The sequence below is a fragment of the Syngnathoides biaculeatus genome, chromosome 23, assembly GCF_019802595.1.
Source record: "Syngnathoides biaculeatus isolate LvHL_M chromosome 23, ASM1980259v1, whole genome shotgun sequence".
NCBI classification, from domain to species: Eukaryota; Metazoa; Chordata; class Actinopteri; order Syngnathiformes; family Syngnathidae; genus Syngnathoides; species Syngnathoides biaculeatus.
Window position 1 is genome coordinate 15966260 of NC_084662.1, and position 26464 is coordinate 15992723.

The 26464-nt window shown below is 41.5% G+C and overlaps 3 protein-coding genes across 15 annotated transcripts in view; 2 read left to right on the forward strand and 1 right to left on the reverse strand.

Moving 5' to 3' along the window:
* The window catches only part of LOC133496337 (estrogen-related receptor gamma-like), a 28092-nt gene extending 26502 nt beyond the window's left edge, over window positions 1-1590 (forward strand). For all 6 annotated transcript variants that reach the window (XM_061811775.1, XM_061811773.1, XM_061811772.1 and 3 more), the window contains one exon: window positions 1136-1590. In XM_061811775.1, coding sequence (XP_061667759.1) covers window positions 1136-1380 — 245 coding nt within the window. In that variant the 3' untranslated portion in view covers window positions 1381-1590. The remainder of the gene's footprint in view (window positions 1-1135) is intronic.
* A 4431-nt stretch (window positions 1591-6021) lies between these two features.
* si:ch211-57i17.5 (usherin) lies at window positions 6022-8676 on the forward strand. Of its 4 annotated transcripts, none has more exons than XM_061811784.1 (7): window positions 6022-6047; window positions 6193-6307; window positions 7088-7263; window positions 7367-7465; window positions 7658-7717; window positions 7791-7946; window positions 8017-8676. In XM_061811784.1, the coding sequence occupies exons 3-7, from the start codon at window positions 7132-7134 to the stop codon at window positions 8104-8106; spliced, it is 537 nt and encodes a 178-aa protein (XP_061667768.1). In that variant the 5' UTR covers window positions 6022-6047; window positions 6193-6307; window positions 7088-7131; the 3' UTR covers window positions 8107-8676. The 4 variants fall into 4 exon arrangements, with proteins under 4 accessions (XP_061667768.1, XP_061667766.1, XP_061667767.1 ...); XM_061811782.1 differs by having other exon boundaries at window positions 6026-6137; window positions 6216-6307; XM_061811783.1 differs by having other exon boundaries at window positions 6026-6137; window positions 6216-6307; window positions 7094-7263.
* Window positions 8677-9762: 1086 nt separating this feature from the next.
* On the reverse strand, window positions 9763-24739 carry fez2b (fasciculation and elongation protein zeta 2b). 5 transcript variants are annotated; one of them, XR_009793775.1, is made up of 10 exons: window positions 24234-24739; window positions 19330-19438; window positions 18024-18140; window positions 17383-17524; window positions 16825-16952; window positions 15348-15497; window positions 13800-13875; window positions 13658-13723; window positions 11299-11650; window positions 9763-11195 (listed from the first exon to the last, which is right to left on the reverse strand). XR_009793775.1 is itself a non-coding variant. In XM_061811781.1 (10 exons), the coding sequence occupies exons 1-9, from the start codon at window positions 24545-24547 to the stop codon at window positions 12087-12089; spliced, it is 1113 nt and encodes a 370-aa protein (XP_061667765.1). In that variant the 5' UTR covers window positions 24548-24739; the 3' UTR covers window positions 9763-11650; window positions 12070-12086. The 5 variants fall into 5 exon arrangements, 4 of the variants coding, with proteins under 4 accessions (XP_061667765.1, XP_061667762.1, XP_061667763.1 ...); XM_061811781.1 differs by adding an exon at window positions 12070-12097 and having other exon boundaries at window positions 9763-11650; XM_061811778.1 differs by lacking the exon at window positions 11299-11650.
* Window positions 24740-26464: the final 1725 nt, after the last annotated feature.

Here is a 26464-nt window from a genome sequence, read left to right on the forward strand (position 1 = left end):
GTGTTACTTATTATTATGAATAAAATTTGTTTGGAAATTTTGCCAAATGAAACTAGGTTATAATCCTGCTGACTCAATGTCGTGCGGCACGCTCTTGTTTGCCCCACGTATGACTTCCAGGGCGTTCCACTGCATGCAGGAGTAGCATTTACGCAAATCCGTTCATGTATTTGCACTGTTAAAAAATATGTGCAGTACACAGTATGTAGTCTCTACTGCAGGGGTGCTCAATGCGTCGATCACGATCGACCGATCGCGGGACAGCGTGCCAAAAAAAAAAGACGTCAGCCAATGTTCCTCTAAATTGTGCAATTGTATCTTCGCAGATATTCTGCGTTGCGTGCAAAAAAAATAATAATCCAATGCAAATTGAAAGTATAACATCGCTATTCAGTGTGTGGCATTTTGCAGTGTGATTCGATGAGTGAGGGATTGCTGGTTGTTACATCCACTGGCACAATTCACATACGTAAAATTAAAAGCCACCGCCACTGGTTTCTTTTAGGCAGCTCACTGAACTTTCTCGAATAACGACCGCTGCTCCGCCACACTCTCTTTTTCCGAGTTTACCTTACACCCACCCCTCGACTCCGCCCCCGCTGTTCAAGACGTACACTCATAATTACAAATGTTACAGTACTTACGCAGCCCATCAAAATGCTTTATAATGATAGCGTCCGCCACCGCCGCTTTAGTTAGCAACACAGTCTGGGCGACGTAGAGCAAAGACCAGCTAGACACGCTGCTTATGTTTACTTTCGATATTAATGGAGAAAGTTCAAAAAGAAATGCTGTTGTTTTAAGATGCAATGACTGTCGGAGTACGTGAATCATCGAAGAAAAAAAGTGGTTAAACTAGATGAGATTTTCCCTTTTCCGGGTGGGAAAGGTCTGGTCTGAAGCCAAAGTACAAAACGCAGGATGAGATGGTGTGTAATGTTATAATTCCAGCTTGGCACAGCCTGATCCAGGATGAAAGCCCAGACAATACAGTGCACAAAAAGCTAATTCTGTATATTTAAATATAGGAGGCATCATGGGCTTGCTGCTTGAAAAGTAGATCTTGGGGTAAAAAAAACCTATTGTGTATTTACCCATGTATGGGCATTGATACTTAGTCCCCCCCTCCCTATAGACTCCATGCACATCGAGGACTCCGAGGCAGTCCAGCACCTCCAGGACGTCCTCCACGAGGCCTTACAGGACTACGAGGCGGCCCAGCACGCGCAGGACCCCCGGCGGGCCGGCAAGCTGATGATGGGCCTCCCCCTCCTGCGGCAGACGGCGGGCCGAGCCGTGCAGCACTTCTGCCGCATTAGGCGGGACGGGCGCGTGCCCATGCACAAACTCTTCCTGGAGCTGTTGGACTCCAAAGTGTGAACGGGAGGAGATGCACCGACACCTTGAAGGATCACATCAGCTTCCACTTTCAGATACAGTGCTACCTTGATTTATTTACCGGTGCCCCCAATTTATGATTTTTGTTTTTAAATAGTTTTGTATTTATTTATTTTTTTGCTGTGTTGCCAGTCAAAATTTGAGGTATGAATCGTTTTAGATGCTGCTCGAGAGCAGCGAAAAAAAACAAAACAACGAAGGCACTGACTTGAGACACTTCACAGTATGCCTCAACATTAAGATTTACTCGTTTTTGTGTTACATTAGCATCATTTACAGTATCCCCTGCTGTGTTGCGTTTTATCATTTATTATTTTGTGAGAGGTAATGGCTCGGCCCCTATTTTCTGCGACCTGGGAGGGACGGGGGGCTTACTGGAATCCCCACAATCGCTGATGCACTTTCAGCTTTTCAGTCAAACACACAATTTAAAAATTAGAATGCTCACAAGGGGCTGCTGGAGGCCACGGCTCATGAACGGAAGCTCGCATGGACATGAACTGACTTCAGCTTCTGTTGTCACTTCCTGGGCCGTGCCCCTTAAAGGCGGACACACACGCGACATTTCAGTTGCCGTTGTGACTTTCATCGTATCCACATGTGCAGTAATTATCATCCATACATTTCCTCAGCCGCTTATCCTCACAAGGGGCGCGGGGAGTGCTGGAGCCTATCCCTGCTGTCAACGGGGGAGGAGGCGGGGTACACACTGTACTGGTTGGCAGCCAATCGCAGGGCACATCGAGACAAACAGCTGTGCTCTCAATCACACCTAGGGTCAATTTAGAGTGTCCAATTAATCTTGGATGTGGGAGGAAACCGGAGTGCCCGGAGGAAACCCACGCAGGCACGGGGAGCACATGCAAACTCCACACAGGCGGGTCCGGGATTGAACCCGGGACCTCAGAACTGTGAGGCCACCGTGCCGCCCAGTAATTATAAAAAAAGTCATAAATCAAGGTACCACTGTATTGGTAAGGTACCATTTCGGTCCAAATGGCGGACGCGCTCACCCTTCCAGAATCCTCCTAGCGCGGGCGAACGTGGCCTGGAGGACTTTCAGGGAAAGAAATTATGACGAAGCAAAGTGAAATTTTTTTGCAGAAAAAGTTGATTTACTCGTCAAAGGAATACCAAGCGCCATCTCGTGGGCCACTGCAGCACCTCTACAGAGAAAACCTAAAGAGACCAAAAATATTTATCCCCCAAATCTTCACAATATATAATAATATTTTCTTCTTTATTTTACTGATAAAGTCATTTGGAGGACCTTTTCATAGTTCCGCACACCTGTTCTAAAATACCGCTACAACTTCATAATTGGAATCTGGCAACTTAAACACTCCACTACTTCCCCATCATAATATTCCAAGGGGCACCCCAGTGTTGTGCCCCAGCGCCATGTTTGTGGGGCACACCTCTCGTTTGCCCCACCATCTGAATTCAGGGAGGGGGTGGTCTCAACTGTTTGACCCAACATTAGATTTTCGCCCCAATGACTCAACATTTCGCAGTCCGGTTTTGAACAGCATTCTTATCTTGCAGTTTTTTTGGGGACGACAGTCCGTGTAAATCGCTAACCGTCCCTCCTCCGGTAGACGTCAACGTGTGCACTACTTTTCCCCCTTAAATGTCGGACGCATCTTAACGTTTTAGTTAGCTAGCGTGCTCTGTGCGGAGATTCTTGAACTACGCCACGTGTTCTGTGGTTAAATGAAGTGGTGCCCCCTACGGAATTTGAGGTGTTCAAACTTGATGAAAATGTTCCAGGTTTGACGGTGAACGTGTGGTCCCTGTATGTGTTTGGTTTCGCATCACGTGTACGTTGTGTCTTACGCTAGGGGGAAACGCTTGTCGTTGGTTTCTCAGGTGAATATTTGGGCAATAAAGACGATCTGCTATGCTTAGTTTGTTTCACGTGTTTGTATTTCACGAGGGAGTTGACCGTAAAAATGTTTCTTCTTACTTCTGCATAAGAGTTGAATCAGTGTTTATTTTTCTTCTCTTAAGTATGTATCTGTACTTCTACTTAAGTAGAGTGTGAGTACTTGTGCCCCCCTCGAGGCCCATCACAACCCCGTCAGACTGATTTTCTAAATGAACGTTCGGCATGACGTCTGAGGTGATCGCCGGTCATCAGAAGGCGCTGACTCATCATGGCTGTCATGCAGGCAAGAGACAACACACACACACACACAATATATGAGCTAAGGGATGTTTTAAACATAATTATGATTTTGACTTTTGGGTTGGGTCTAGGGTCGGGATTTTGTTCGTGTTTTCCTTTGAGTCAGCTGGAAAAGCATTGTAGCCTCACAGTTCTGAGGTCCCGGTTCGATCCCAGACCCGCCTCTGTGGAGTTTGCGTGTTCTCCCCTGTGCCTGCGTGGGTTTCCTCCGGGCACTCCGGTTTCCTCCCACATCCCAAAAACGTGCAACATTAATTGGACACTCTAAATTGGCCCTAGGTGTGATTGTGAGTGCGGCTGTTGGTCTCTATATACCCTGCGATTGGCTGGCAACCAGTTCAGGGTGTATCCCGTCTCCTGCCCGTTGACAGCTGAGATAGGCTCCAGCACTCTCTGCAACCCTCATGAGGATAAGCGGCAAAGAATGATGGATGGATGGTTGGTTTTCATTCACCATTTGAAGGCAGTGGTTGTCAAAGCACTAGTGGCATATGTGCGCCCTCTAGTGGTACGCAAAACTCACTGAATTATATGTTTGATCTGTGCATATTGTTACAGTGGCTAAAACATTTATAATAATATTTTATTTACATTTGATTTTTTTCAAATTTGACTTTTTAAATCTCATTTAGATACAGTTTTAATTTCAGTCTTATGTACAATTAAATGTAGGCAATTTTAATTGAGTCATTAAGTGCAAGTTTTCATTATCCAGCATTTAAGCATATTATAGCAACATATTGTTAATGTTCAAACTTTTTTTTTTTTTTACTTTGCCTTATTTTTGGTGAATACCTGGATCAAAATGCGAGTGTATGTTAATTTTGGTCATTATGGTAGTATTTGGAGAGGGTTAGGTCAGGGTTTAGGTTTGGTATGAGTTAATTTTGTTTTCGTTAGTGTTTGAGTTTACTGTTAAATTGAAAATTTGGGTTAGGGTGACAACTTCACGTCATAAAATAAATAACATGACTGCATTGCGCAGTACGTAATGCACTCAAACCGGAACAATCAATTGCAGTGGTGTCCCGGCCTTTCTACTAATTTGATCTCATATCACTTACATGCTCATCACCAAGACCTGGTTTTAGAACCAACAATAAAACTGAAGTTTTCAGCCACAGGACACCAGATGGCGCTGTGTAGTTGAAATATCGTACAGTAAAGTACTATATTGGATAGATCCCCATTGTTCTGCTGCCGCCACACATGTCCTGTACTATTCTTACATATCTCTGACTTCCGCATGTAGTACCACAGTTCCTCTCTTGGTATTTTGTCATATGCTTTCTCTAGATCCACAAAGACACAAAGTCGCTCCTTCTGACCTTCCCACTAGCATCCTCAAGGCAAATAATGCATCTCAGACACTCTTCTAGGCATAAAACCATACTGTTGCTCGCAGATACTGACTTCTGACCCGAAGTCTCCCACTTTCAAATAACTTCACTGTGTGGCTCATCAACTTTATCTTGAATCTTTTTAAAAATGGGAACTAGCACACTTTTCCTCCATTCTTCAGGCATCTTTTCGCCCGCTAGTATTAAAGCGTTACTAGCATTAATCGCCAGATTTGTGGTTGTGAGAAAACATTCCACAGGTCAGTTAGAAAGATTTACTTTGACACTGTTAAAGTTTGTTTGTAAAGGGTTTTTTTTTTTTTTTTTCCTGATGAGCTTAATTCACTTGAACAAAGTTTTGTTTACGGTTGTTTTGTTCACTGTTCACGCTCTGCTTCACCTTTATAGCCTAACTGTTTTTAGCGAAAAAGCGATGTAAATATTCTCCCAAACTTCATCAGTGGATGAGCAAGAAAACACATTTTTATGTGAAATTTTGATGAATTTCATAATACAGAACTCTGCAAATTGAATTTTCAAATGCGAGGAAACAAGTTTAAATTTTCTGTCAGAAGTAGGACGTCGCAGAGGCAACAAATGAACAACGCGTTTAGTATTCATTTACCCATTGCGAGTCCTTATTTTCAAAAATATATCGAACTGATTGACTTAAAATAGAATGTTTTTATGACAAAAAATGACTTAGTTTTTCTTTGCTATGTTATGATGATCGTGCTTTACAGCATATTTTGGGAAAAGTTAACGTCACGGAAATCGGGCCCGAGGTAATATGCAAGGTTTCTTGCTAGTCACTGTTTTTATGTCTTTCGTTTGCACTTAGCCTTTTTTGGCTTACCAAGTCGAATTGAAAATCCTTCATGTTACCAGAACTGAGAAAATGTCAAGCTCACACGACTAGTTTTGATTCTACATGCCAAAACTTTGAGAACACCCCCGCCATAATCCAACCTGTAAAGCATGTCTTTCTTCCACATGTTTTGGGAGTACCAAGATGGCAGCCAACTGGCTTCAACCAATCGACATGTTTTTTTTTTTTTTTTTTTTTTTTTAGATCAGTGGTTCTCGGGGTTGGTGGTTTTGGTGACACGACACCTCTTCAGGTAAGATGACACCCGCTGGTTGCTGCGGAGACGCTATGCAAAGACTGACGTGATGTCCGACCACACACATGAGCACAAGCAATTTTTTGGGTTCGTATTTATGCGTTGTCCAGAGCTTTTTGTGTTTGAAAATCTTAACATGAAGTAGCGACCTTGATGTGGGAGCAGTCGACGACGTCCTGGAGGCCCAACAGGTCTTCGGCGTTCTGATGTGTCGCACAGGAAACCCGGCAAAGATCCCAAGACGGACCTCAACGGCGGTGAGCTACTCATATGTACCATTTTTTTTTATCCTCTTGTACAGACAATTCTTTTCATATGATCAAATTAATTTCAAATCCTTCCTAGTCAGACGAGGTGCTAAATATTAAATGTATCATTTTTAGGTTAGAAAGTGGCCCGAGTGTCTCTAGTTACTCAATTAGGTCCTGTGTCGTGATCACATTTCACACAGCATATCATCTATCATATCATATCAGCATACATTTTATGCTTATGAAGTTTCTTGCATTTATGGCCCCCACAGCACAAGCGAACCCGACAATATTAAAAACGCCATTCATATCATCTACACCAGTGAATATTTTTCATATACTGCACAGGTATTCTTGGCCATATAAGAACATGGGTACTTTTCACATCGTCTGGACAGTTTGTTGTTGGGGGGGGGGGGGGACCACAAATATGGTAAAGTTTATCAGATAAATTGATATCTATCTACTTGTAGTCATCATTGCATAAGGATAAACACATTTTGAAAATGATCATCTCATTGTTGTTGTAATATTGGGCCACCAATAAATATAAGGAAGACATTATTGGATAGTGTGTGCGTGTGTGTATCCTGGTATTCATGACTGTATGAGGACCTCTTGCAATATGGGGACCGCAAACAAATACACATTTCTTCTGACGGCATTCAGTTTTCCGAAATCTTTGCCCCCCTTGATGCATCCAAACAGAAGTGAGAATTATCCGTTTGGTAAACCCAGACTTGTTTTTTTTTTTTTTTTTTTGGTGTCCACAAATGCTTTGGAAAGTTTTAGATGCCAATCTTTCCCTCCCCACCGCTCCCGAGGGACCAATGAGTGGCGAGCGGGTGGAAGCCGACCAAGACGATCGGCGTCCGGTTTTCCAGGAGCTGTGGTTCATCGCGGTGATGGCGGCCGTCGCCCTCCTGCTGATGGCCATCGTGTTAGGCGTGGTCCTCCACAAGGTGACCAATTCCACGAGTCGCCTTAGTTTGGTACACTAATAGTAAATAGTACTAATAAATAATAATAATAATCGTAAATTATTACCCCCAAAACTTGCCGCAGGCGCTGAACAAAGCCCCCTTGACTAGAGGCAGACCCCCCCTGGTGGCCATGAAGACGCGAAGCCCGATGGCCGTTTATCCGGCCGGGAACTCCGTTTTGGTGACACCCTCGGCTAGATTTTCCCTCACTGTAGACTGAAACTTAAAAAATAATCATAAAAATGAAAATAGCAGTCATTTATAGAAAAGCAAACATACTAAACTCTTCTAAACTTGCACCACATCATTTATCTGCTGCAATTACGCATTGAAGGGTTTTGGCAGGAAATCCCATTTTTGTGCGTCGTTCCAGTTCGACACGTCGGGCGTGGTCAGCAGCGTGACGCTGAAGTCCTTCACCATGAAGATGGAGGTAATGCGCCCCCCCCCCGAGCCCTGTCGAGTGTCGCCATGGCAATGAATTTTGCTGCCTCTCTCGCCACCAGGAGGCGCTGGAGGCCAAATGTGAGGACGCGCATCCTCGAGGTGTAGAAGAAGGAGGAAGGCGCGGGAATCGGTTGAAGCGCAGTGTCAGCCAGGTGATGGACGGGAAGTCGCCGGTGGAGGCGTGGGCCCCCGCCATGGGACACGACAGCGGAATGGTGAGCGAGCCCTCCTGGCCACGGAAAGCCCTTTCAGAACAGTTTCGGATTGCTCTCCTTCTCGGGACAGTTTATGGACGACGAGGAGTTTGTGGACAGCGTCAAAGGCTTCAGCACCGTCAGGAAGGAGCACACCATGTTCATCGACACCAACGTTTGAGCCAATGAAACGCCGAGCGCGGCGACGGTAGACGCCTTCGGTCATTGGCCATCGTAGACACTTAGTCAACTGTGTTTTAGACTTTGCAAAATGAATCAACCGGGATCAGAATTGCACGTTCCCCAAGCGCATCTGAGGACCATTTTCTTCATAACATTAACTTTTCCAAGCGCACGCTACTGACAAGCAGCATTACTTGTGGGACAATACGGCGAGAGGGGCGTGTCAAGCCAGGGGTTAAGACAATGCGGCTATCTGATTGGCTATTATTGTACGTGTGATTGACAGGTCGGAAAGGTCCATTCGAAAGACCTTCCCTCAAAGAGGTTTATAATTGCCGATGAATGCCACAAGATGGGGGCAAAGCACCCATTTTGTACTCAATGGACCTTCGTTGTGTATACTAGAATCTCTTCTAACATCCTTCATTGGCACCGACATACCACCAAAGCATGACTACCTCCATGTAGGTCATTTTTAAACTAATATGCATGTGATATTGTATTAATGCTAGTATTACAGTTATTTACGCAGACTGCCCTTTACTATACATTTTTTTTTCAGTTTTTGACAGACAGCAATCTTCATCATGGTTTGCGCTATGTTTGGAATAAAGATGAATTGATTTTTTTTTTAAAGTTCATACTCCCTTGGTAAATTCACAATAATTGGAATTGAGATGGAAAAAAAAAAGTCTGTGTAGAGTTTTACGTCATTTATTTGAAATGAGGTGCAATGCTGCCACAGTACATGAACATTACAGTCAATAGAATTGTCACACAAAAAAAAACAAAGAACGACAGTAAAAATAAATTTATATACTGCAGTACCACTTAAGATAGTAAACAAACATCCCGAAAAAGGGGCCGAACCCTACGTATTAAAAAGGACTCGATTTATTGTAGAAAGTTTTTTTTATTATTATTAGAAAGGCAGTCTTTTTTTTTTCCTGTTGCTCATCTTGCATACAAAATATAAATCTCTAAAATTGTTCTTTAAACCAAGGATGTTTCCTTACAAAAGTAAATTTTTCTCACCGAATTTACATCAAAATATTTCCCTTTGAAACGAACCTGAATTGAATTTTGCGCGTCGGCTGGTAAGTTAAGATTAAGTAATTTTAGACGTCTAATTGAATGGTCCAAAAAAAAAAAAAAATTAAAATCTGAATGAACACATGCACACAAGGAGGAAATGTACTACTGTATGTGCGGCAGTAAAATAAAGTGCAGGAAGCACATCACAGCTTACAAAGAATGGTCGTCAAAAGGAAAATGAGCTCTAATGACACTCAAAAGGTTTAAACTTCACTTAAACAAACGTCTTCCGCCCCCCCTTTTTGACCCCGGAAATTTTAGCGTCAAGTCGGCTTTACGGTAGACACGTTGAAATCGGAGGAATACGACTGAAAATGCCCAATCGTTCCTGAGAGTGCGGCTGGACCTGATAGCGGCTCGTGTTCATGGTTCGAATTGAGTATTTCCACTTTGTGTAAAGAAAAAAAAAAAAAAAAAAAATATATATATATATAATCTATCTATCTATCTATATATATATCTATATATATATATATATATATAATATATATATATATATAGATAGATATATATATCTATCTATATATAGATATATCTATATATATATATATATAGAGAGAGATATTTGTGGGGGGGAGGGGGGTCCTGGGTGTACAACGGTCCCGACATCCATCATTTCGCGACTATGGACGATGTAAGAAGTAGCCACACGGCACAAGGAATAGCTCCCATTTACTGCCACACTTCATGTTTTTCAATTAAATGTCTTATATTTATGGCTTGAACGTGTTTATGCAATTATGATTACACCTCGGTGCGGATTAGTGATGCACATTCAGACTTTCGTACAAAGTGAAATTATGCTGTAACTCTCGAGATTGCCACAATTACTTACCATTTACAGGAAAAACAAACAAAAACGGTGTCTATTTTGTCCATAGTTTTTTTTTTTTAATGCGAATACTGTATTTACTGTAAATATGACTTCGTTGAGTGGCCGTGGATTAGTGACAATGGTTGTGGAGCATTTTGCACCTAAAAAGCTAATCAAGTATTACCATCATGACCAACATTAAAATTCAGTCAAATAGTAATGCCCAAGTAATAATTAATAGTGAGATGAAAAATGTAGTTTACAATATTGTAAGACAGCACTGTTTAAATGTGAATACTGTGCTGAAATGGCCATTTTCCAAACCGGGACCTGACGGGGGGAAAAAAAAAAAAAAATTCTACTCTAACAGCAAGTAATTGTACCATTTTTGTATAAATCTGGTAACCTAGTAAAAAAAAAAAAAATCTTTCTACTCCAACAGCAAGTAATTGTATCATTTGTGTGTAGTGTATAATTCTGGTAACAAAAAAAAAAAAAAAAATCCTTCCTGAACACCGCCAGTATTCATCTTCAGGGCGGCCTTGTTTTGGCCTTGTGGGTTCTAGAGTACCGACGTAACCTAAAGTCATTATTGCAGATGATGTGATAAATGACAAACATTGCTCGCCTCTAGAAACAAAACCAATGAAAAGTTGTCGGTACTTTAACTGAGCTCACCTTCTTGTGCTGCGTGACGATGTATATTCTCACTTAATCGCGTTTTGTTCGTTAAACTGTACCACCGTAAACTGCGAACTTCCAGTATTGTTCGATTGCTGAATTAAAAATGACCCTAAAAGCTTCCAATATGTGCGGAGCTGTGACAACTCAGAGCATCGCTGTGACAACTTCGCACAGAAAATGTAGTTTGTCATTGGTTAAGGTCGCATACGAGACGACGCGTTAGCATGCTGACTAGCTAAGAGCTTATCTACTGCTAATCAACAAACGTAGCACATAGGAAAATCACTACAGAGACGAGAGGTGCTAACGTGATAACTAAAGTGGTGAGATTGCGAAACGGGAAAAGCTTAAAGGCGCTACGTAGCCACGGAGATTGCCGAGTTGACTTGCTAACTCGTGTACTAGCTATCTTAAGTGATGCAGGAGGTACGATGAGTCGGTCGTTGGGTGCGAGGTCACTACTCAAGGTGGTCGTACTTTTTCCTCCGGCTTTCCTTTTTTCATGTGGAATATACACAAAAAAATAAAATAAAATCTTTCAACATTCAGTCGGCGGTTAGCAGAGTCAGATGGATGCTAAAGTTAGCCTGCTGCCACCTGAGGTCTCTGGCGGCGGGGCGTTTCCCTTCATCTTTGGACCAAAAAAAGAAATGCTGGATTCCATTTTCCTCACTGAAGAACATCGTAGAATAAAAACGGGTAGTAAGTAGAAGGGTCTTTTGATGTGCGATGAGTAATACTGGTTAATGTCTACCAAGAACTCGGGATTGGCCGACTCTATACAACTACTTGTCCAGGTGAATACATAACAAGGGAAGAAAGTCCGCGTTTGTAAGATCCAGCGTTCCAGGAGGTTCTTTGCGACGTCGCTCCAGGGGAGGTTCGCGACGCTGGAGGTCGCCAATCGACTTTTTTTTTTTTTTTTTTTTTTTTTACGTGGGACAAAGAACTGTGAAGACAGCACAAGAGGAAATTGAACAATGAGTGTGTTCGGGCATGACGAGCAAGACTAGCGTGTGAGGTGAAGACGAAGACCACTACGGGTGAGGAGCGGTGACCAGCTGCTACTGCCTGCTAGCTAGCTGCTAAATGGACGACGTTTGACGTCGGGGGTGCCAATGAAAGGGGACAAAAATGCAACGATGCAGATGAAGTTTGACAGTAGGGCTGGGCCAGTTCTCCATTAGGTTTACTGCTCAGGTCGATTTGTAAAACAAAACAATCTGGAATCCGTTTCATAATCTCACTAATGTTTTTCATAAACTTGCCCAGCCTTACTCAAGAGTGACAGAGCGGGAGAGAGCGAAAGAGAGAGATTGATAGAAAAAGAAGTGTGTACAAGATGAAGAGTCCGTGTCCTTTACAAACCTCAGCGTCCAGCGCGCTCATACCAGAGCTGCACAAAAAGCAGCAGCACAGGCGAGACACAAGGAAGGCACAGTCAAAGTCTGCTAAGAGCACCGGAGAACCCTCCCTGGAGCATTTTTTTTTTTTGTTGTTTTTGTTTTGAAATTAAATTATGCATTACATCGTATGAATGACATGCGCGCTCGTGCTTCTACTGGCTTGCAACAGTGGAAAGAATCTCTTATTTTAAAAATATTTGGCCGCTTCAAAACACTAATCTAATGCAAGAGATGTATGAGAAAAAACATCAAAATTTGTTTTTTCCATCTACCCATCCATTTTCTGAGCTGCATATCCTCACGAGGGTGTGCTGGAACCAATCCCAGCTGTCAACGGGCAGGAGGCGGGGCACACCCTAAACTGGTTCCCAGCCAATCGCAGGGCACATCGAGACAAACAGCCACACTCACAATCACACCTTGGGGCAATTTAGAGTGTCCAATTAATGTTGCATCTTTTTGGGATGTGGGAGGAAACCGGAGTGCCCGGAGGAAACTCACGCAGGCACGGGGAGGACATGCAAACTCCACACAGGCGGGGCGGGATTTGAACCCCGGTCCTCAGAACTGTGAGGCCAACGCTCTAAGCCAGGGGTGTCAAACTCATTTTTGTCGCGGGCCTCAGTGGGCCGTAATGACTGCGAAACCATCAAAATCTTTGACCGCCTCGTCATATTTTCATATGAAATTTATGGACTAGTTTTGAATGCAAAATCAAGAGTAATTTTTCAACTATTCGAATCCTATTTTTCAACTATTGTTGTTTTGTGACACAAAAACGCTTGAAATATCTCAATGTTATCATTTATACGACGTGACAATTTGAAATTTTGATACGGAAATTAACTTAAATCATGGAATTTGATACGGATGGTTTGCCTTTGAGGGCCACATACAATCATGCGGCGCGCCGGATCTGGCCCCCGGGCCTCGAGTTTGACACTGGTGCTCTAACCAGTTGCTTTGCCGTGCTACCCAATTATTAAAACATATTTTTAAAAAAATTACTCTCCATTGTGTACTTTAGAATTTTTTAAAAATTAATATAAAAATGCCCACACTGAGCCCAAAAATGGTTGCTTCACTGCCGTGGCAACGTTTTAATGCACACCACTGCCACCTAAAGGACTGGTGTGGAACATTATCAGATGCCATTTGCCATTTCTGGATTTCTTAGTGAAAATTCACCACCTTGTGTACGTTGACGCTGGCAAATAATTATACCATAACAATACTTTATTAAAAAAAAGTAGTAATATTAAACATGACAGTCAAAAATAATGTGTGTTTTTTTTGGGTGTTTTTGTAGCATTATTTACCCAACCAAATTTCACACAATTTTCTCAAGGAAAATTTGAAGCGAGCATCCAGGATTTTTTTATTATCAAAAGCTGTTATTTAAATATATATATATATATATTTTTTTTTTTTTACACTGCTATTGCTTTGCATTGAGGTGTAAATGTTGCTGTCTGGTGGGTGAAAATCCCTTTCGGGAAAACTAAAGGAACAAAGCGTAACAAATGATGAGTGCACGTGTGTGTGCGTACCTTTGAGGATGTAATCTGTGAGCAGAGCGGGAACCTTCTCGCTGTCGTCCCTCATGGCGTGAAGGACTAATGCGCAAAGAGTTGCGATTATTAGCGAAAATGCAAAAATATCAAGACGTGCAATTAAGACGGCTGCACGCACTCTTTGTAAGGATCTGGAGGTCTTCCACTGCAGGGGAGCCCATTTTCTTCTCGTAGGGGATCACTGTGGTCAGGTACTGAGGCAGAAGTACAACTTGTTATTTTCCCCACGCGTACACAAGCGCATATGTACAAACATGAAGGAGGCCAACGACTTCCACATGCCTGTTTAGAGAAAATGGCTGTGTTCTGAATCAATCCCTCTCCCAAAAAAATTATACATATACCGTAATTTCTGACCTACAAGCCGTGACTTTTTGCCACACTGTTCCCCTTTTTGCCATTTTTTCTAATGGCCGCAAGGGGGCACTCGAGCAGAAAAGCTAAGAATGAGACCGGTGGAATATATGTGCCGAGGAAGTGATTTTTACTGGCCCTGTTCGGGCTGCGCTAGTGTTTTGCTGCTGTGTTACTGGTGTGTGTCAGTGATATTTACCGATAGGTTTTTATTATAACCGGCCCTGTTAGCATCAGCGCTAGCGCGAAGCTAGCATTAGCACTAGCGTTAGCGGGTTAGTGCCGCGCTAGTGTTAAACTCTGTGTACCGTCTTTCTTTGTCAATATCTCGTGTTTCAATGTGGGCACCTGTGACTTTTCCTGGCCCCGTTAGCGCTGTGCTAGTTTGTTGCTGCTGTGTTACTGAGATGTCTCAGTGATATTCACAGTCAAGTTTTATTTTAGCATTAGCGCTAGCACGTCGCTAGTATTAGCATTAACATTAGCAGGTTAGCGGCGCGCTAGTGTTAAACTGTGTACTGTCTTTCTCTGTAAATATCTTGTGTTTCAATGCGGGTTACAATGTGGGCACTTGCGGCTTTCACACAGATATTTCGTATGTATGTACCAAATCGTATTTTCTTTACAAATGTACTCGGTGAGGCTTGTAAACAGGTGCGATCTGTATGCGGGCAATTACGGTACACACACTATATACTGTATCATATGGTGACTTGGCCATTTTGTAGTATTGTTGCAATGCGTCGTGACTACGTTATCCCCTACCACGAGTTTGTCCGAGAATATCATATTTGTAAACCACAGTAACAGATCCCTGCAGACGGCCATGGGATTTGGGATCCGCACAGCTTCTGAGCAGAAGATAAAGATTCCGAACACAGTCAATGTGTATCGACACTGTAACAAGGCGCCAGACAAAAAGTCGAAATAAAGTCGGAAGCAGCGACGTAGAGTAAAAATAAACAATGGGGGTGTTGTTGTGGGGGAAAAAAATTACAGACAGCACAGGCCAACTGCATCTGTAGAAAAATGAAGCATGCCGGGATGGAAAGAAAAAAAAAAAAAAAAAAAAAAATCAGGGGGTGAAAGAAAGGGCACCTGTTTGTCCCCTCCTGTAGTGCCAAAAGTTTGGCGGAGGCCATTTTGTATGACATTGGAGAGTCCCTCCAGAGTGAGGCGCTACAAGGAGTTGAAGGAAGAAAGCCAGAGGAAAGAGAGATGAGGAGAGACAGCTTTCCCCCGCGCAAATGGCCACATCGAGGTCACGCTTCTCCCACGACTGAGCTGGCCCGACGCGCCCGCGATGACTCACCGTGCCGGGGACGTTGGTCCTGGTGCTCCTCTGGCCGTTGGGTCCTGGCATTGCGGCGCTGCGGATCTTCTTCTTCTTGCGCAGGAGCTCACGGTGCTCCTTCTGCCTATTCTGAACGTCGATGAGCAGCGAGATGAAACTGTTCTTCACCTAGTGCCGCAATCGCACAAAACAATTAGGACAGCCCATAATCATATTGCATAATAACTACATCTTCCAGAAGCAATAAAACAATCAGGAGAATGAGACACTTAATTCAAGTCTGAGTTGTTTGGTGGTTAAACAGGCTGCAGTCGAAGCCCGTAATTTCCGACCGACAGAGCACACCTGATTATATCCCTCACCCAATACATTTGTGAAGGAAATACCATTTGGTACATACATAAGCTGCAAGTGCCCACATTGAAATACGAGATATTTAAAAAAGAAAGACGGTACACAGAAAGAGTTTTCAAAGTTCAAATGCCTTAGTTTAGCTTAACATAGCGCCAACACGGTAGCACGAATAGGGCTGGTGAAAAAAAAAAAAAAAAACATACCGGTAAAGAAAAAAAAAAAAAAAAAAGCCGTGGCACGGTAGCACATCACTAACAGAGCTGGTTAAAAAAAACAAACATCACATAAATCACTGAGCCACGGCAGTAACACAGCAGCAGCTGCTAGCGTGGCACTAACAGGGCCAGTAAAAAACAAAACAAAACCAAAAACACCTGAATCACTGAGGCGCGGCAGTAACACAGCAGCAACAAGCTAGCGCAGCGCTAACAATAGAGCGGCGATAACACTAGCGCGGTGCTAACAGGGACTGTAAAACAAAAATTAATTATTTAAAAAAAAAAAAAAACTAAATCACTTAGACGTGGCTGTAACCCAGCAGAAACACGCAAGCACGGCACTAACGCTAATGCGGCGCTACAGGGCCGGTTAAAAGAAAAACATACCGGTAAAAATCACTGAGACGCGGCAGAAACACAGCAGCAACACGCCAGCACAGCGCAAACAGGGCTGATAAAAAAAAACAAAAAACAAAACAAAACAAAACAAAAAAAAAAAAAACCTAAATCACTGAGACACAGCTGTAACTCAGCAGAAACACGCTAACGCAGTGGTAACAGGGCCGGTAAAAAAAACCAAAACAAAACAAAAACAAAAACATACCGGTAAAACTCAGAGACGCAGCAGTAACACAGCAGCAACACGCTAACACAGCGCTAACAGGGCCGGTTTAAATAAAAAAAAAAAAAAAGATACCGGTAAATGTCACTTCCTTGGCACATTACGTATCCACCAGTCTCACTCTTACCTTTTCCGCTCGAGTGCCCCCTTGCTTTTGTTAGAAAAATTGCACAAATTAGCCGCATCACCGCATTAATCGCAGGGTTGAAAACGTGTAAAAAAAGTCGCGGCTTATAGGCCGGAAATTACGCTACTTTATTTGAGTGCCCTGAGTGACTGGTCAGGAGCGCGAGTGAGTCACCTCCTTCTCGTACTCCAGCTCGTCCCGCAGGGCCAGCGCCTGGATGAGCTCCTCGCTGTAGCTGCGGATGGCCGTCTCCACCTCCTCCAGCGTCTCATTCAGCTCAGCCACGGACAGCTGACGCAACCCTGATCGTGGGACGCACAAAAGACGGGCCGCTCCGTAATTGTGCATATATCCCCCCCCCCCCCCCCCATGCATATTGTATCACACTTAAAATGTTTTGGACAGCCACATTCATTTTTACCTCTCGGTGTTTGCCGGCGGTGCTAAATTGCCCAATACGTGTGCAAGTGCTCATCAGTGTGGAAAGTGCGCTTCTTCATCCAAATGTATACGTTCGCCATTACATAACATGCTGTCTGTTTGTATTTATAACGCATTACATAAGAAGGTTAGATGCGTGGGTGCGTGTGTAGATTTGTCTTCTCGCGACCTCTCACACCTCATTAGGCCGCGTTGGAGAACTGCCAAAATGCGCCCGAGCGGAATCACAGAGACCGCACGTGCCGGCCCAGTTTTTTTTTTTTTTTTTTTTTAAACAAATGTGAAACTTACGGTCCTCGTAGCTCGTGTCGGAGCCAGAGCGTTTCAGGCCGTGAAGGTCCTGAGAGAGCATGGAGAGATCGGAATGGGAGGGGCTCTCGTCGTCGTCGGGGTCGGGAGAATCCTGCATCATCTCTTCTATCTCCTCAATCACCTGATGATAAAATAAAATTTAAAAATAAAAAAAAAAATTAAAAAATGGATGGAAAACCAACAACTGAAATACATTTAAAAATCGACTTCTATTTGAACAATTTGAAATGTTGGGACATATTTTCAAAAGCACCACAGATTTTGACACCGATGATTTGCCTTCGCGGGCCACATAAAATTATGAGGTGGGCCAGATCTGGCCCACGCGCCTCGAGTTTGACACCTGTGATTTAAATGAATACATTTTGCACCTTATAATCTAGAATTTTTTAAATGTCAGATTAAAAAAAAACGTAAAAAAGGTATGGTGTCCATTTTGGAGAAGATTTAAGACTTTTAAGTGCATCTTATGGTTGCAAAAATATGGTACATATACATAGGGATAGCAATAGTGCATCCATTATTTGGACATTTTCATTTTCGCGTGGGTGTAAGGAACGTGACCCCCGCCATCAACGAGAGAACACTGGAAACAGTTTTGGTGTCGATTCAAACGTCACCTGTTCGGCGGTGAAGAGCGGCTCGTCGTTAAAGCACGAGACGATGATGGAGTGCATGTCCATCTGCTCCCTCAGCTCCTCGTCATCCGACAGATCCAAAGATTGGTTGTCAAGCTTCTGTCCGGGGAAGAACGCCAATTTATACCAATGTTCATAGAAAATGTTATATTTGGAATCATTCTACTCCCTAATCACTACGTGAGGATTTCCATATCCTGTACAGTATATAAAGTACATTCCGTGGTGCTTTGAGATACAAGCGACCTGGTGTAGGAAGTTTTCAAGCTACGAGCCATCATTTGGATGATATTTTGCTTTGACTTACGAGCACAAATTTGAGATACAAGCCCTGTGTGGTGGCAGTGAACTCGACTCACTTCACGGCCGGCAAGCGATTGGTAGATTGTAAACAATTATTCAAAAGAGCCTTCAAGAGGTTTACTGCCTACAAGCCGCGACTTTTTTCACACGCTTTCAACCCTGGGGTTTATGCAATGATGCAGCGCTAGCGTTAGCGCACCTGCTTATAGGACTCGGTACACAGAAAGAGTTTAACGCTAGTCCCGGGCTAATGCTAGCGCCGCGCTAACGCTAGTGCCGCGATAGCGTTAAACTTTCTCTATTATAACCAGGTGCGCTCTGTAGGCCGGGATTTACGGGAATTCCTCTCCCAGTTGACGTTTAATGTCACACTAAACAAAACAAAGAATTATTATTGTGTCTTCGAAACAACCACTAAGTCGTAAGTTCGTTAGCCGCCAACGGGCTAACGAAAAGCATCTACTGTCTGTCGTAGCATGAAACGCTTTGAGTAACAGTGCAGCAACACAGACAGACAATCTAACTCACAGCCATATATTATCGATGCTCTACAAAAACAACTTTTAATACAGAAGCTCGTGTGTCACATACAGCAGTTGTGAAATTCTTCTTCGTTTGTACTTGGCTGTATTATGCTGCCCCCATGTGACAAGGTCACATACACCAGGTGCCACAACGAATCATAATGCCAGAATGTCTAACATTCAATGTTGAGGTTTTATTAAATAATACATTCTGAAGAGATATTTCCCCCTCATCAAAAAAAAAAAAAACATTACAAAAATTGGGGGGAACGCATTAATGGGATTTCGTTTCAATTTAATGGGGAAATACATTTTGAGTAACAAGTGTGGTCTGAATGAACTAAACTCACATCTCAAGGCACCACTTAAATACTTTATTTATTTGTCCCACAACACAATATATCATCATAATCTACACTCAGAACCGATTAATTGTGAGATGTACTTGGACCGGGACTTGCCTGGCGTTCATTGAGGTTGAGGGCGGGCAGGTGGAGCGAGCGAGTGTGCGACGTCTTCCAGTCCACAGGCATCACATTGCCGTAGTTGTCTGTCAGAGTGTTCCACACCCTGCAAACGCAGCAAGGACGTTACACGTACACACAAATGTCCATTTTCAACATCGTAGCTTTAACGTCAGGTAGTAACATTTATAAAAAGTAAAAATAAACAATTAACTACACTGAGATAAAATACTAAAATATAGAATAAAAATGAAATTAAAATTGCCTTTAGAATACATTTTCAAAATGCGCTAAAGTTGATTAAATTAAAATTTACAAAAAACTCGAACTATCATCGAGATTGTTTTTAATACGCTGCCATAAAATCTGTATATTTCAGAATTAAGAAAAACGTCATTATAAAAAGTACAATAATATTTTTGAAAATGCACTATCAACATTAAGACATAGGAATGTATTGAAAAGATCATTTCAAACTAAAAACTTAACATTTGTGGAAATGATCATTTCGGGCACAGGTGTCAAACTCAAGGCCTGGGGGCCAGATCCGGCCCACCACATGATTTAATGTGGCGTGCGAAGCCAAATCTAGTGTCAATTTCCATGATTCTTGTAAAAATCTGGACCAAAATTTCAAATTGTCATATATCATAATTGATGAAGTTGAGATATTACAAGCATTTTTTCATGTTGCCAAATGTGAACAGTTGAAAAAAAAAAACATTACCCTTCATTTCTGATTCCAAAACTAGTTCATAAATTGATGATGTAAATATGATGAGATGATTAAATATTTTTGTTCCACAGTCGTAATGGCCCTCTGAGGGAAACCGGCCCACGAGAAAAAAAGAATTTGACAACCCTGATTTATTACAATAAAGACAACTTAAAACACAGTACGAAAAAAAAAATGGATATTGAAGTTTCTTTCTTTATGAGACATTTAAAGAGAAAAGAGCAAGACTCCATTTGAAAAGGATTTTGTTGTTCAAAAGGCAGACACAAAAAACTATGCGAGGCAAGAGCCATCTGGCATCTGCGAAGAAAACCGCAAGTGGTCTCCAACTCCGAGCGAGCGCGATTCCAAATAATCTGCAGCACATTTGACACACAGGACAAATCACGGCGAAGCAGATGGCGACGGAACTAAAACATTTTCAGAGCGAGAACCCGAGACGGAAAAGCTCTTATTTTCCGACGCCGAAAGCCTTTAAGAATCGTCCCAAAAGTAGGGCAGCAACTCACAGAAATGATACAGTAATAATTCCTTTTGAGAACAGGGTTCAGTGTACAGTTCAGGGACCAATCGAGACAACAATTTTGTCTCCGAGACCGACTCTGAAGTTAATTTGCGCGGAGGTTCTGCAACTCGACGGGAGCCGACATCCACGCGAGGATGCTGACACACAGCGCTTATTTACGTAACGTCCACGTTTCTCCCTGAGGTGAAGAGAGGAGAGGAGGATGCTAGTGGTGCTGCCAACTAGATTAAAAGAAGGAGGAAAAAAAAAAAAAAGCAAAACAAAACGTGCTCTAAATTGCAAGGCTGCACTCGTCCTTAAAATATATTCATGTGGACGTTCCTCCCACACGATCACGTTGTCTTTTCTTCACACGTCCTTCTTGTCAACCTCGCTCATTTGTCTCGGTGGAGAACTTAAGCGGCCAGGCACGTCCTGCCTAAGTGCATTCAAGTGGAAAAAAACAAAACAAAAAATCTCCGGGTTATTTTGAGGTTGCTGTCCAATTATTTCACAACCCACCCCTAATTATGAATCAATGTTGACTTGCTTTACAGCAGGAGCGTCAAACTCATTTTTTCTCACAAGCCACATTGTTGTTCCGGTTTCCCTCGGAGGGCTGTTATGAATGTGGAACAAAAATATTTAATCATCTCATCATATTTACATCCTTTTTTCAACTAGTATTGGAATTAGAAATCAAGGGTAATGTGTTTTTCAACTGTTCACATTTGGTAACACCAAAAATGCTTGTAATATCTCAACTTTAACAATTATGATGGATGACAATTTGAAATTTTGGTGCAGATTTTTTACAAGAATCGTGGAAAATGGCACTCTAGATTTGGCTTCGTGGGCCACATAAAATAAAGTGGTGGGCTGGATCTGGCCCCCGGGACTTCAGTTTGACACCTGTGCCCTAAATGATCATTTCCACAAATGATAAATTTTTAGTTTGAAATTATCTTTTTAATACATTCCCATGTCTTAATGTTGATAGTGCATTTTCAAAAATATTATTGTACTTTTTATATTGACATTTTCTTCATTATGAAATATACAGATTTTATGGCAGTGTATTAAAAACAATCTCAAATGATGATATTTTGAGTTTTTTGTGAATTTGTTATAATAGCAATTTTAATTTAATTTTTATTCTATATTTTAGTATTTTATCTCAGAGTAGTAAATTGTTTAGTTTTAGTTTTTATTCAAAAACGTTTTAAAATTGCCCAAAATGTCACGTCACTACTTGTTATTTGGTAACACAAAAATGCTTGTCATATCTCAACTTTATCATTTATGATATATGACCATTTTAAATTTTGGTCCGGATTTTTACAAGAATCATGGAAATTGACACTCGATTAGGCTTCACGTGCCACATAAAAATCATGTGGCGGGCCAGATCTGGCCCCCGGGCCTCGAGTTTGACACCTGTGCTTTACAGGATATCAAGCATTGGAAACAAATGATGCGGTGAAAACAATGCGAGTTGGCTTAGTATTGGAAAGTTTAAAAATCACCCATTCATGGTCAAAATGGCAGGAGTGGAACTAAGATATTCAAGAAGGATAAACTTCCCCAAAAAAATTTGTATGTGTGGGATGAAAGTGGAGGTAAATATCACATTTGATTCTAGAATCAAACTTTGTTTTTTTTTTTAATTTGTTCATATGAAGAGGTAACCACATCTTTTGTAGGCGACATTATCAAGTGGACAGAGAAATTGGGAAAAGATGACATTTCTCAAATCAATATTGGTGGGAAAAAAATTATTAAAAAGACTTCTAGAAAAAACACTTTTTTCAAAGACAAGCCTTTTAATCCGTAGGTGTGGTTATTTATGCCATTGATAGACAGACAGACAGACAGACAGACAGACAGATGCCACCAGTAGCTTCAAAAAAATTATAAATATTTCCCTGTCAAACACAAAACTGTTATCCTGGTGAAGACCACCAGTCTTCTACTGTAAAGACAAAAAAAAAAGACATTTTTACTGGAAAGGAAATTAATGGCATTCGTGTGAAGTGCAGTACAATGTAAAAAAAAAAAAAAAAAACGAAAACCTAGTATAGAATCTTGTGGAACACCAGCAATATTTATCTACAGCGGGAATTGATTTTCATAAAATATTTGCAGTAATTATTACTAGGTGTTTTTTAACGATTAACTATGGCAAATTGGGAGTCACTTGCAAATTTGGGTTACGTCTCCACTCCTATATTTGAGAAAATATGCCGACTTCCTTTTTTGGTTGAAGTTTTGCAACGTGTGATTAAATCTGCCAATGTCACAGTACAGCAGTTTGAAGGCGATAAAACCCAATAAGCGTATTTCTGAAGAGCAAGAGCTGGACATGGGATAAGAGTGACCTTTGCGGTGTGTAAGCATGTTGGCACGTGAACACACAATTACGCCAGTTGACGCGACTAAGAAAGTGAAACCCCCTTCCGTCGACACACCCACCCGACTTCGATACTCTACGTTCTCAATGGGGTGATCTGGAGTCTGGCCCAGCGGATTTAGGAGGAAAGGCGGGGTACACCCTGGGCTCGTAACCAAGCGCTGTGAATGTTAAAACAAGGAAAGTATTTGTGTGCAGATAAAAAAAAAATAAATTGTCGTGCCAACGTTACCGAAATGGCTATTGTCATTGTGTATAAATGACTGTCACCATCATCGCAAAGAGTACATAGTCCAGTGGGAAGCATTGGGAAATATTTATAAAATATAATAAATATTTATAAAAAATATATACATATATCTAAATATAATAAATAATATAATATATACATCGTCTACTTTTCCTTTCGGCTTGTAAAAAATCTGTAAAAATATATTATATGATTATATATATATATATATATTATATATATATATATATATATATATATATATATATATATATGCTAGTGGTGCTGTCAACTGGATTAAAAGAAGAAAAAAAAAAAAAAGCAAAACAAAACGTGCTCTAAATTGCAAGGCTGCACTCGTCCTTAAAATATATTCATGTGGACAATATATATATATATATATATATATATATATATAGGTTGATATTGACTGTGTACACACGTTACAACACATTTATCAATTACTGGCATACTCTATTATAGTTTTTCCTTATTTATCCCATTTTAACTAAATGTTTGTATGTTTTCACATTATATATTTTTTTATGCATGTTTTGAACGCCGGGTTTTTCCAGTTAAAAATTAGAAACAATTATTGTCATATGTTCAATGTTGTCTATTTGTGTTTAGCAAATTTGATGATGACAACGAATAGGATTCAAAATATGATTCAAAATCAAGAAAGTTGTTTAAATTTGAAACCCGCATTAAACAAAAAAAAAAAAGTTTAAAATCTTCGCAGTAAAATGGGCAGAAATTGGTGCATTTTCACCAGATTCAACTAAATATTTTCAAAGAACAAATATACTCAAATCACTATAGTCGGTCTGGTTAAGGTCACGTATAAGTCAAGACAAAGAACAAAGAAATTAATTCTTCAAGAGATATGTAATCTTAACGCGAACTGTTTGCATTACCCTGATTGAGGCCAAGCTACTGGAGCCCACTAGCCCCGCGGAGCTAACGAGGCTAAAGGGCGCTTGAAAATCGTGTCAAAAAGGAAATAAAAATGGACACTCACTCGTCGTCTTTCAGGTAATTATCCTCCGTGATGGGTTTAATGGGGGCTATGTGCTCTGTGGTGGTGTTATAGTTGCGGAAGCACACGGTCAGCTTTTCGTCGAAGTCGTGGACGAGGTCTTCCATGGACTGGAAGCTGCAGATCTCCCCCGAGAAACTGTTGTCCAGGTCGGACAGATCGTCGAGGCCCCCCGCCACTGCCACTGCCACCGCAGGCGAACCATCACCACCGCCGTCCGGCTGGGCGGGCGACTCCTTGAATTCGTTGAAGTCCTGCCAGTCCTCGTCGAAGTGGGCTAACGGAGCCGCCGCCATGTCTTGCCTGCCGCGCGATGCTCGTCGAGAGCTTGCGCTGGGGACAGTGCGTCGTTGTCGGCTTCGAGGCGCCGGGATGTGACTAATGATTGGAGGTGGAGGTGGAAAGGAGCCCAGGTCGTGACGTCACGCACACGTGGAAAATCTCCTCCACAGTGAAGTCCGACTACTGTATTTTGTGTCAAAGGAAGAAAAAAAAAAAAAAAAAAAGGGGGGGGGGGGAGGAATGGGAAAAATTTGGGACATTGGAGTGAAAAAAAACCAACCTATTTTCATGTTGGGAAAATGGAAGTTTTCGAGCACAGAAAATACAAAAATTAAAAAAAAAAAGTACTCAGCCGATTTTTAACGAATGTAACATTTGTGTCAAATGAAAAATATATACAAACTTGACCTAAACCTACAAACTTGCGCTTTTAACATTGCAGTACGTAACTTTTTCTGGAGAGAAAGTAGAATAATTTGAGAAGAGAAAAAAAAAAAACACTGCAGATTTTCACCCAATGTTGACACTTCCTTAATTATTTTGGGGAGACAAAGAAAACCTTCAAAAAGCTATAATTAATATTACAACTCTATAATGATAGTTATAATAATATTGATAATAAAAGGACTGTTCTACCAAACACATTGAAAAAATGTATTTACAGGTTTTAGTGTGTGTTTTGTGTCTATGTGCGTTTTAATGTTATTTTTGGCCTATATGTCACTTCATAATTTCTAATCTTTGTACACTTGTCCATAAATAAACAGTTAGGGAATATTCAAAACCCATCAAATCTGCATCACGGTCATCTTTTTTTTTTGTTTTCCAAAAAACTGAATACTTTATTGAAAATATGCATACATGACACTTTTCCTACAGTACAAAACAGTACAATCACATCTGCAAATACCACATGTACCCCCCCACCCCACACACACACACGCGCATCCCACCCCATGCTCAAGGAATTTAGATGATCCAGTAAGCCCTTTTAGTACTTACACACCCCAAATGTCTCTAGAGAACTAAGACATGAAATCAGAATGAATCTCTTGGTAAACCTTAAGAGGAGACAACAGATTGCATTCCGACAGCGCATGACAGAAACATTTGAGAATTTATTGCATAGCCTTCATATCCCACATTACTAGTACACTCTTTGTCCTCCATAATAAAACAATTACGCACACTAGTCAACCGACTGTCTTACTAGTAAACTGACATTTCTGCACACTAGGACAACTACATTACTAATGAGGCAAAACTGCACACTAGCTGACACGGTACAAGTACTGTACTACCAATGAAGCGCTAGATGTACATACAGTAGATAGCTGTTAGACTAGTGAGGACAAAGTGTGGACTAGTGCGTGGACAATTTAGTGCACTTGTCAAACAACTACATGTCATTCGGCAAAAAATCACCAGTGTACATAATACGTGCTCCTCGTAACGATATAAATCCCTACTAGTTAACATCAAGCGCTTCAGTGGTAGTATGTAACATAGATGTCAAGTAGTGCCCAGTTTTGCGTCGTTTGTAACTAGTAGTTGGCCTTATAGTGGAAACATTTTTACTTGGAAGACACTGTTCAATCCAGATTTGATTTCTCTTACTAGCGCGAACAAAGAGCGTATTTGTACAAGGCCCAAACCTGCAGAATTTTACATCACTCGTAGTACTAGGAACAGAATTATCAAATAGCGCCATTTGCCTCATGAGTAATATTTACTCGTTGAATGAGTGAAGTATGTGTGTTGTCCTTGGGACAATAGTACAGGACATTGATAATTCATCACACTAGTCTTTGTTCTTTATGAGGAAACACTTTGTAGTACTGGGCATTTCCAGGGTACTAGTACTACGAGTGAGGTGCTAGAGGTTCACGAAAATTTTACAATGTCACTAGTGATATCAGGAGCACATACTT

Bases quoted from the DNA above. Each gene is read 5' to 3' on its own strand.
- si:ch211-57i17.5 (XM_061811782.1), top strand. From the start codon at position 6,100: ATGTCCGACCACACACATGAGCACAAGCAATTTTTTGG. The intron at 6,308-7,087 runs GTGAGCTACTCA...TGCTTTGGAAAG, and splicing joins CAAGACGGACCTCAACGGCG to TTTTAGATGCCAATCTTTCC. The intron at 7,466-7,657 runs GTGACACCCTCG...GCGTCGTTCCAG, and splicing joins CGGCCGGGAACTCCGTTTTG to TTCGACACGTCGGGCGTGGT.
- fez2b (XM_061811778.1), bottom strand. From the start codon at position 24,547: ATGGCGGCGGCTCCGTTAGCCCACTTCGACGAGGACTGGCAGGACTTC. The intron at 19,439-24,233 runs GTGAGTGTCCAT...CTGCGTTTGCAG, and splicing joins AATTACCTGAAAGACGACGA to GGTGTGGAACACTCTGACAG. The intron at 18,141-19,329 runs GCAAGTCCCGGT...TTCCCCGGACAG, and splicing joins TCAACCTCAATGAACGCCAG to AAGCTTGACAACCAATCTTT.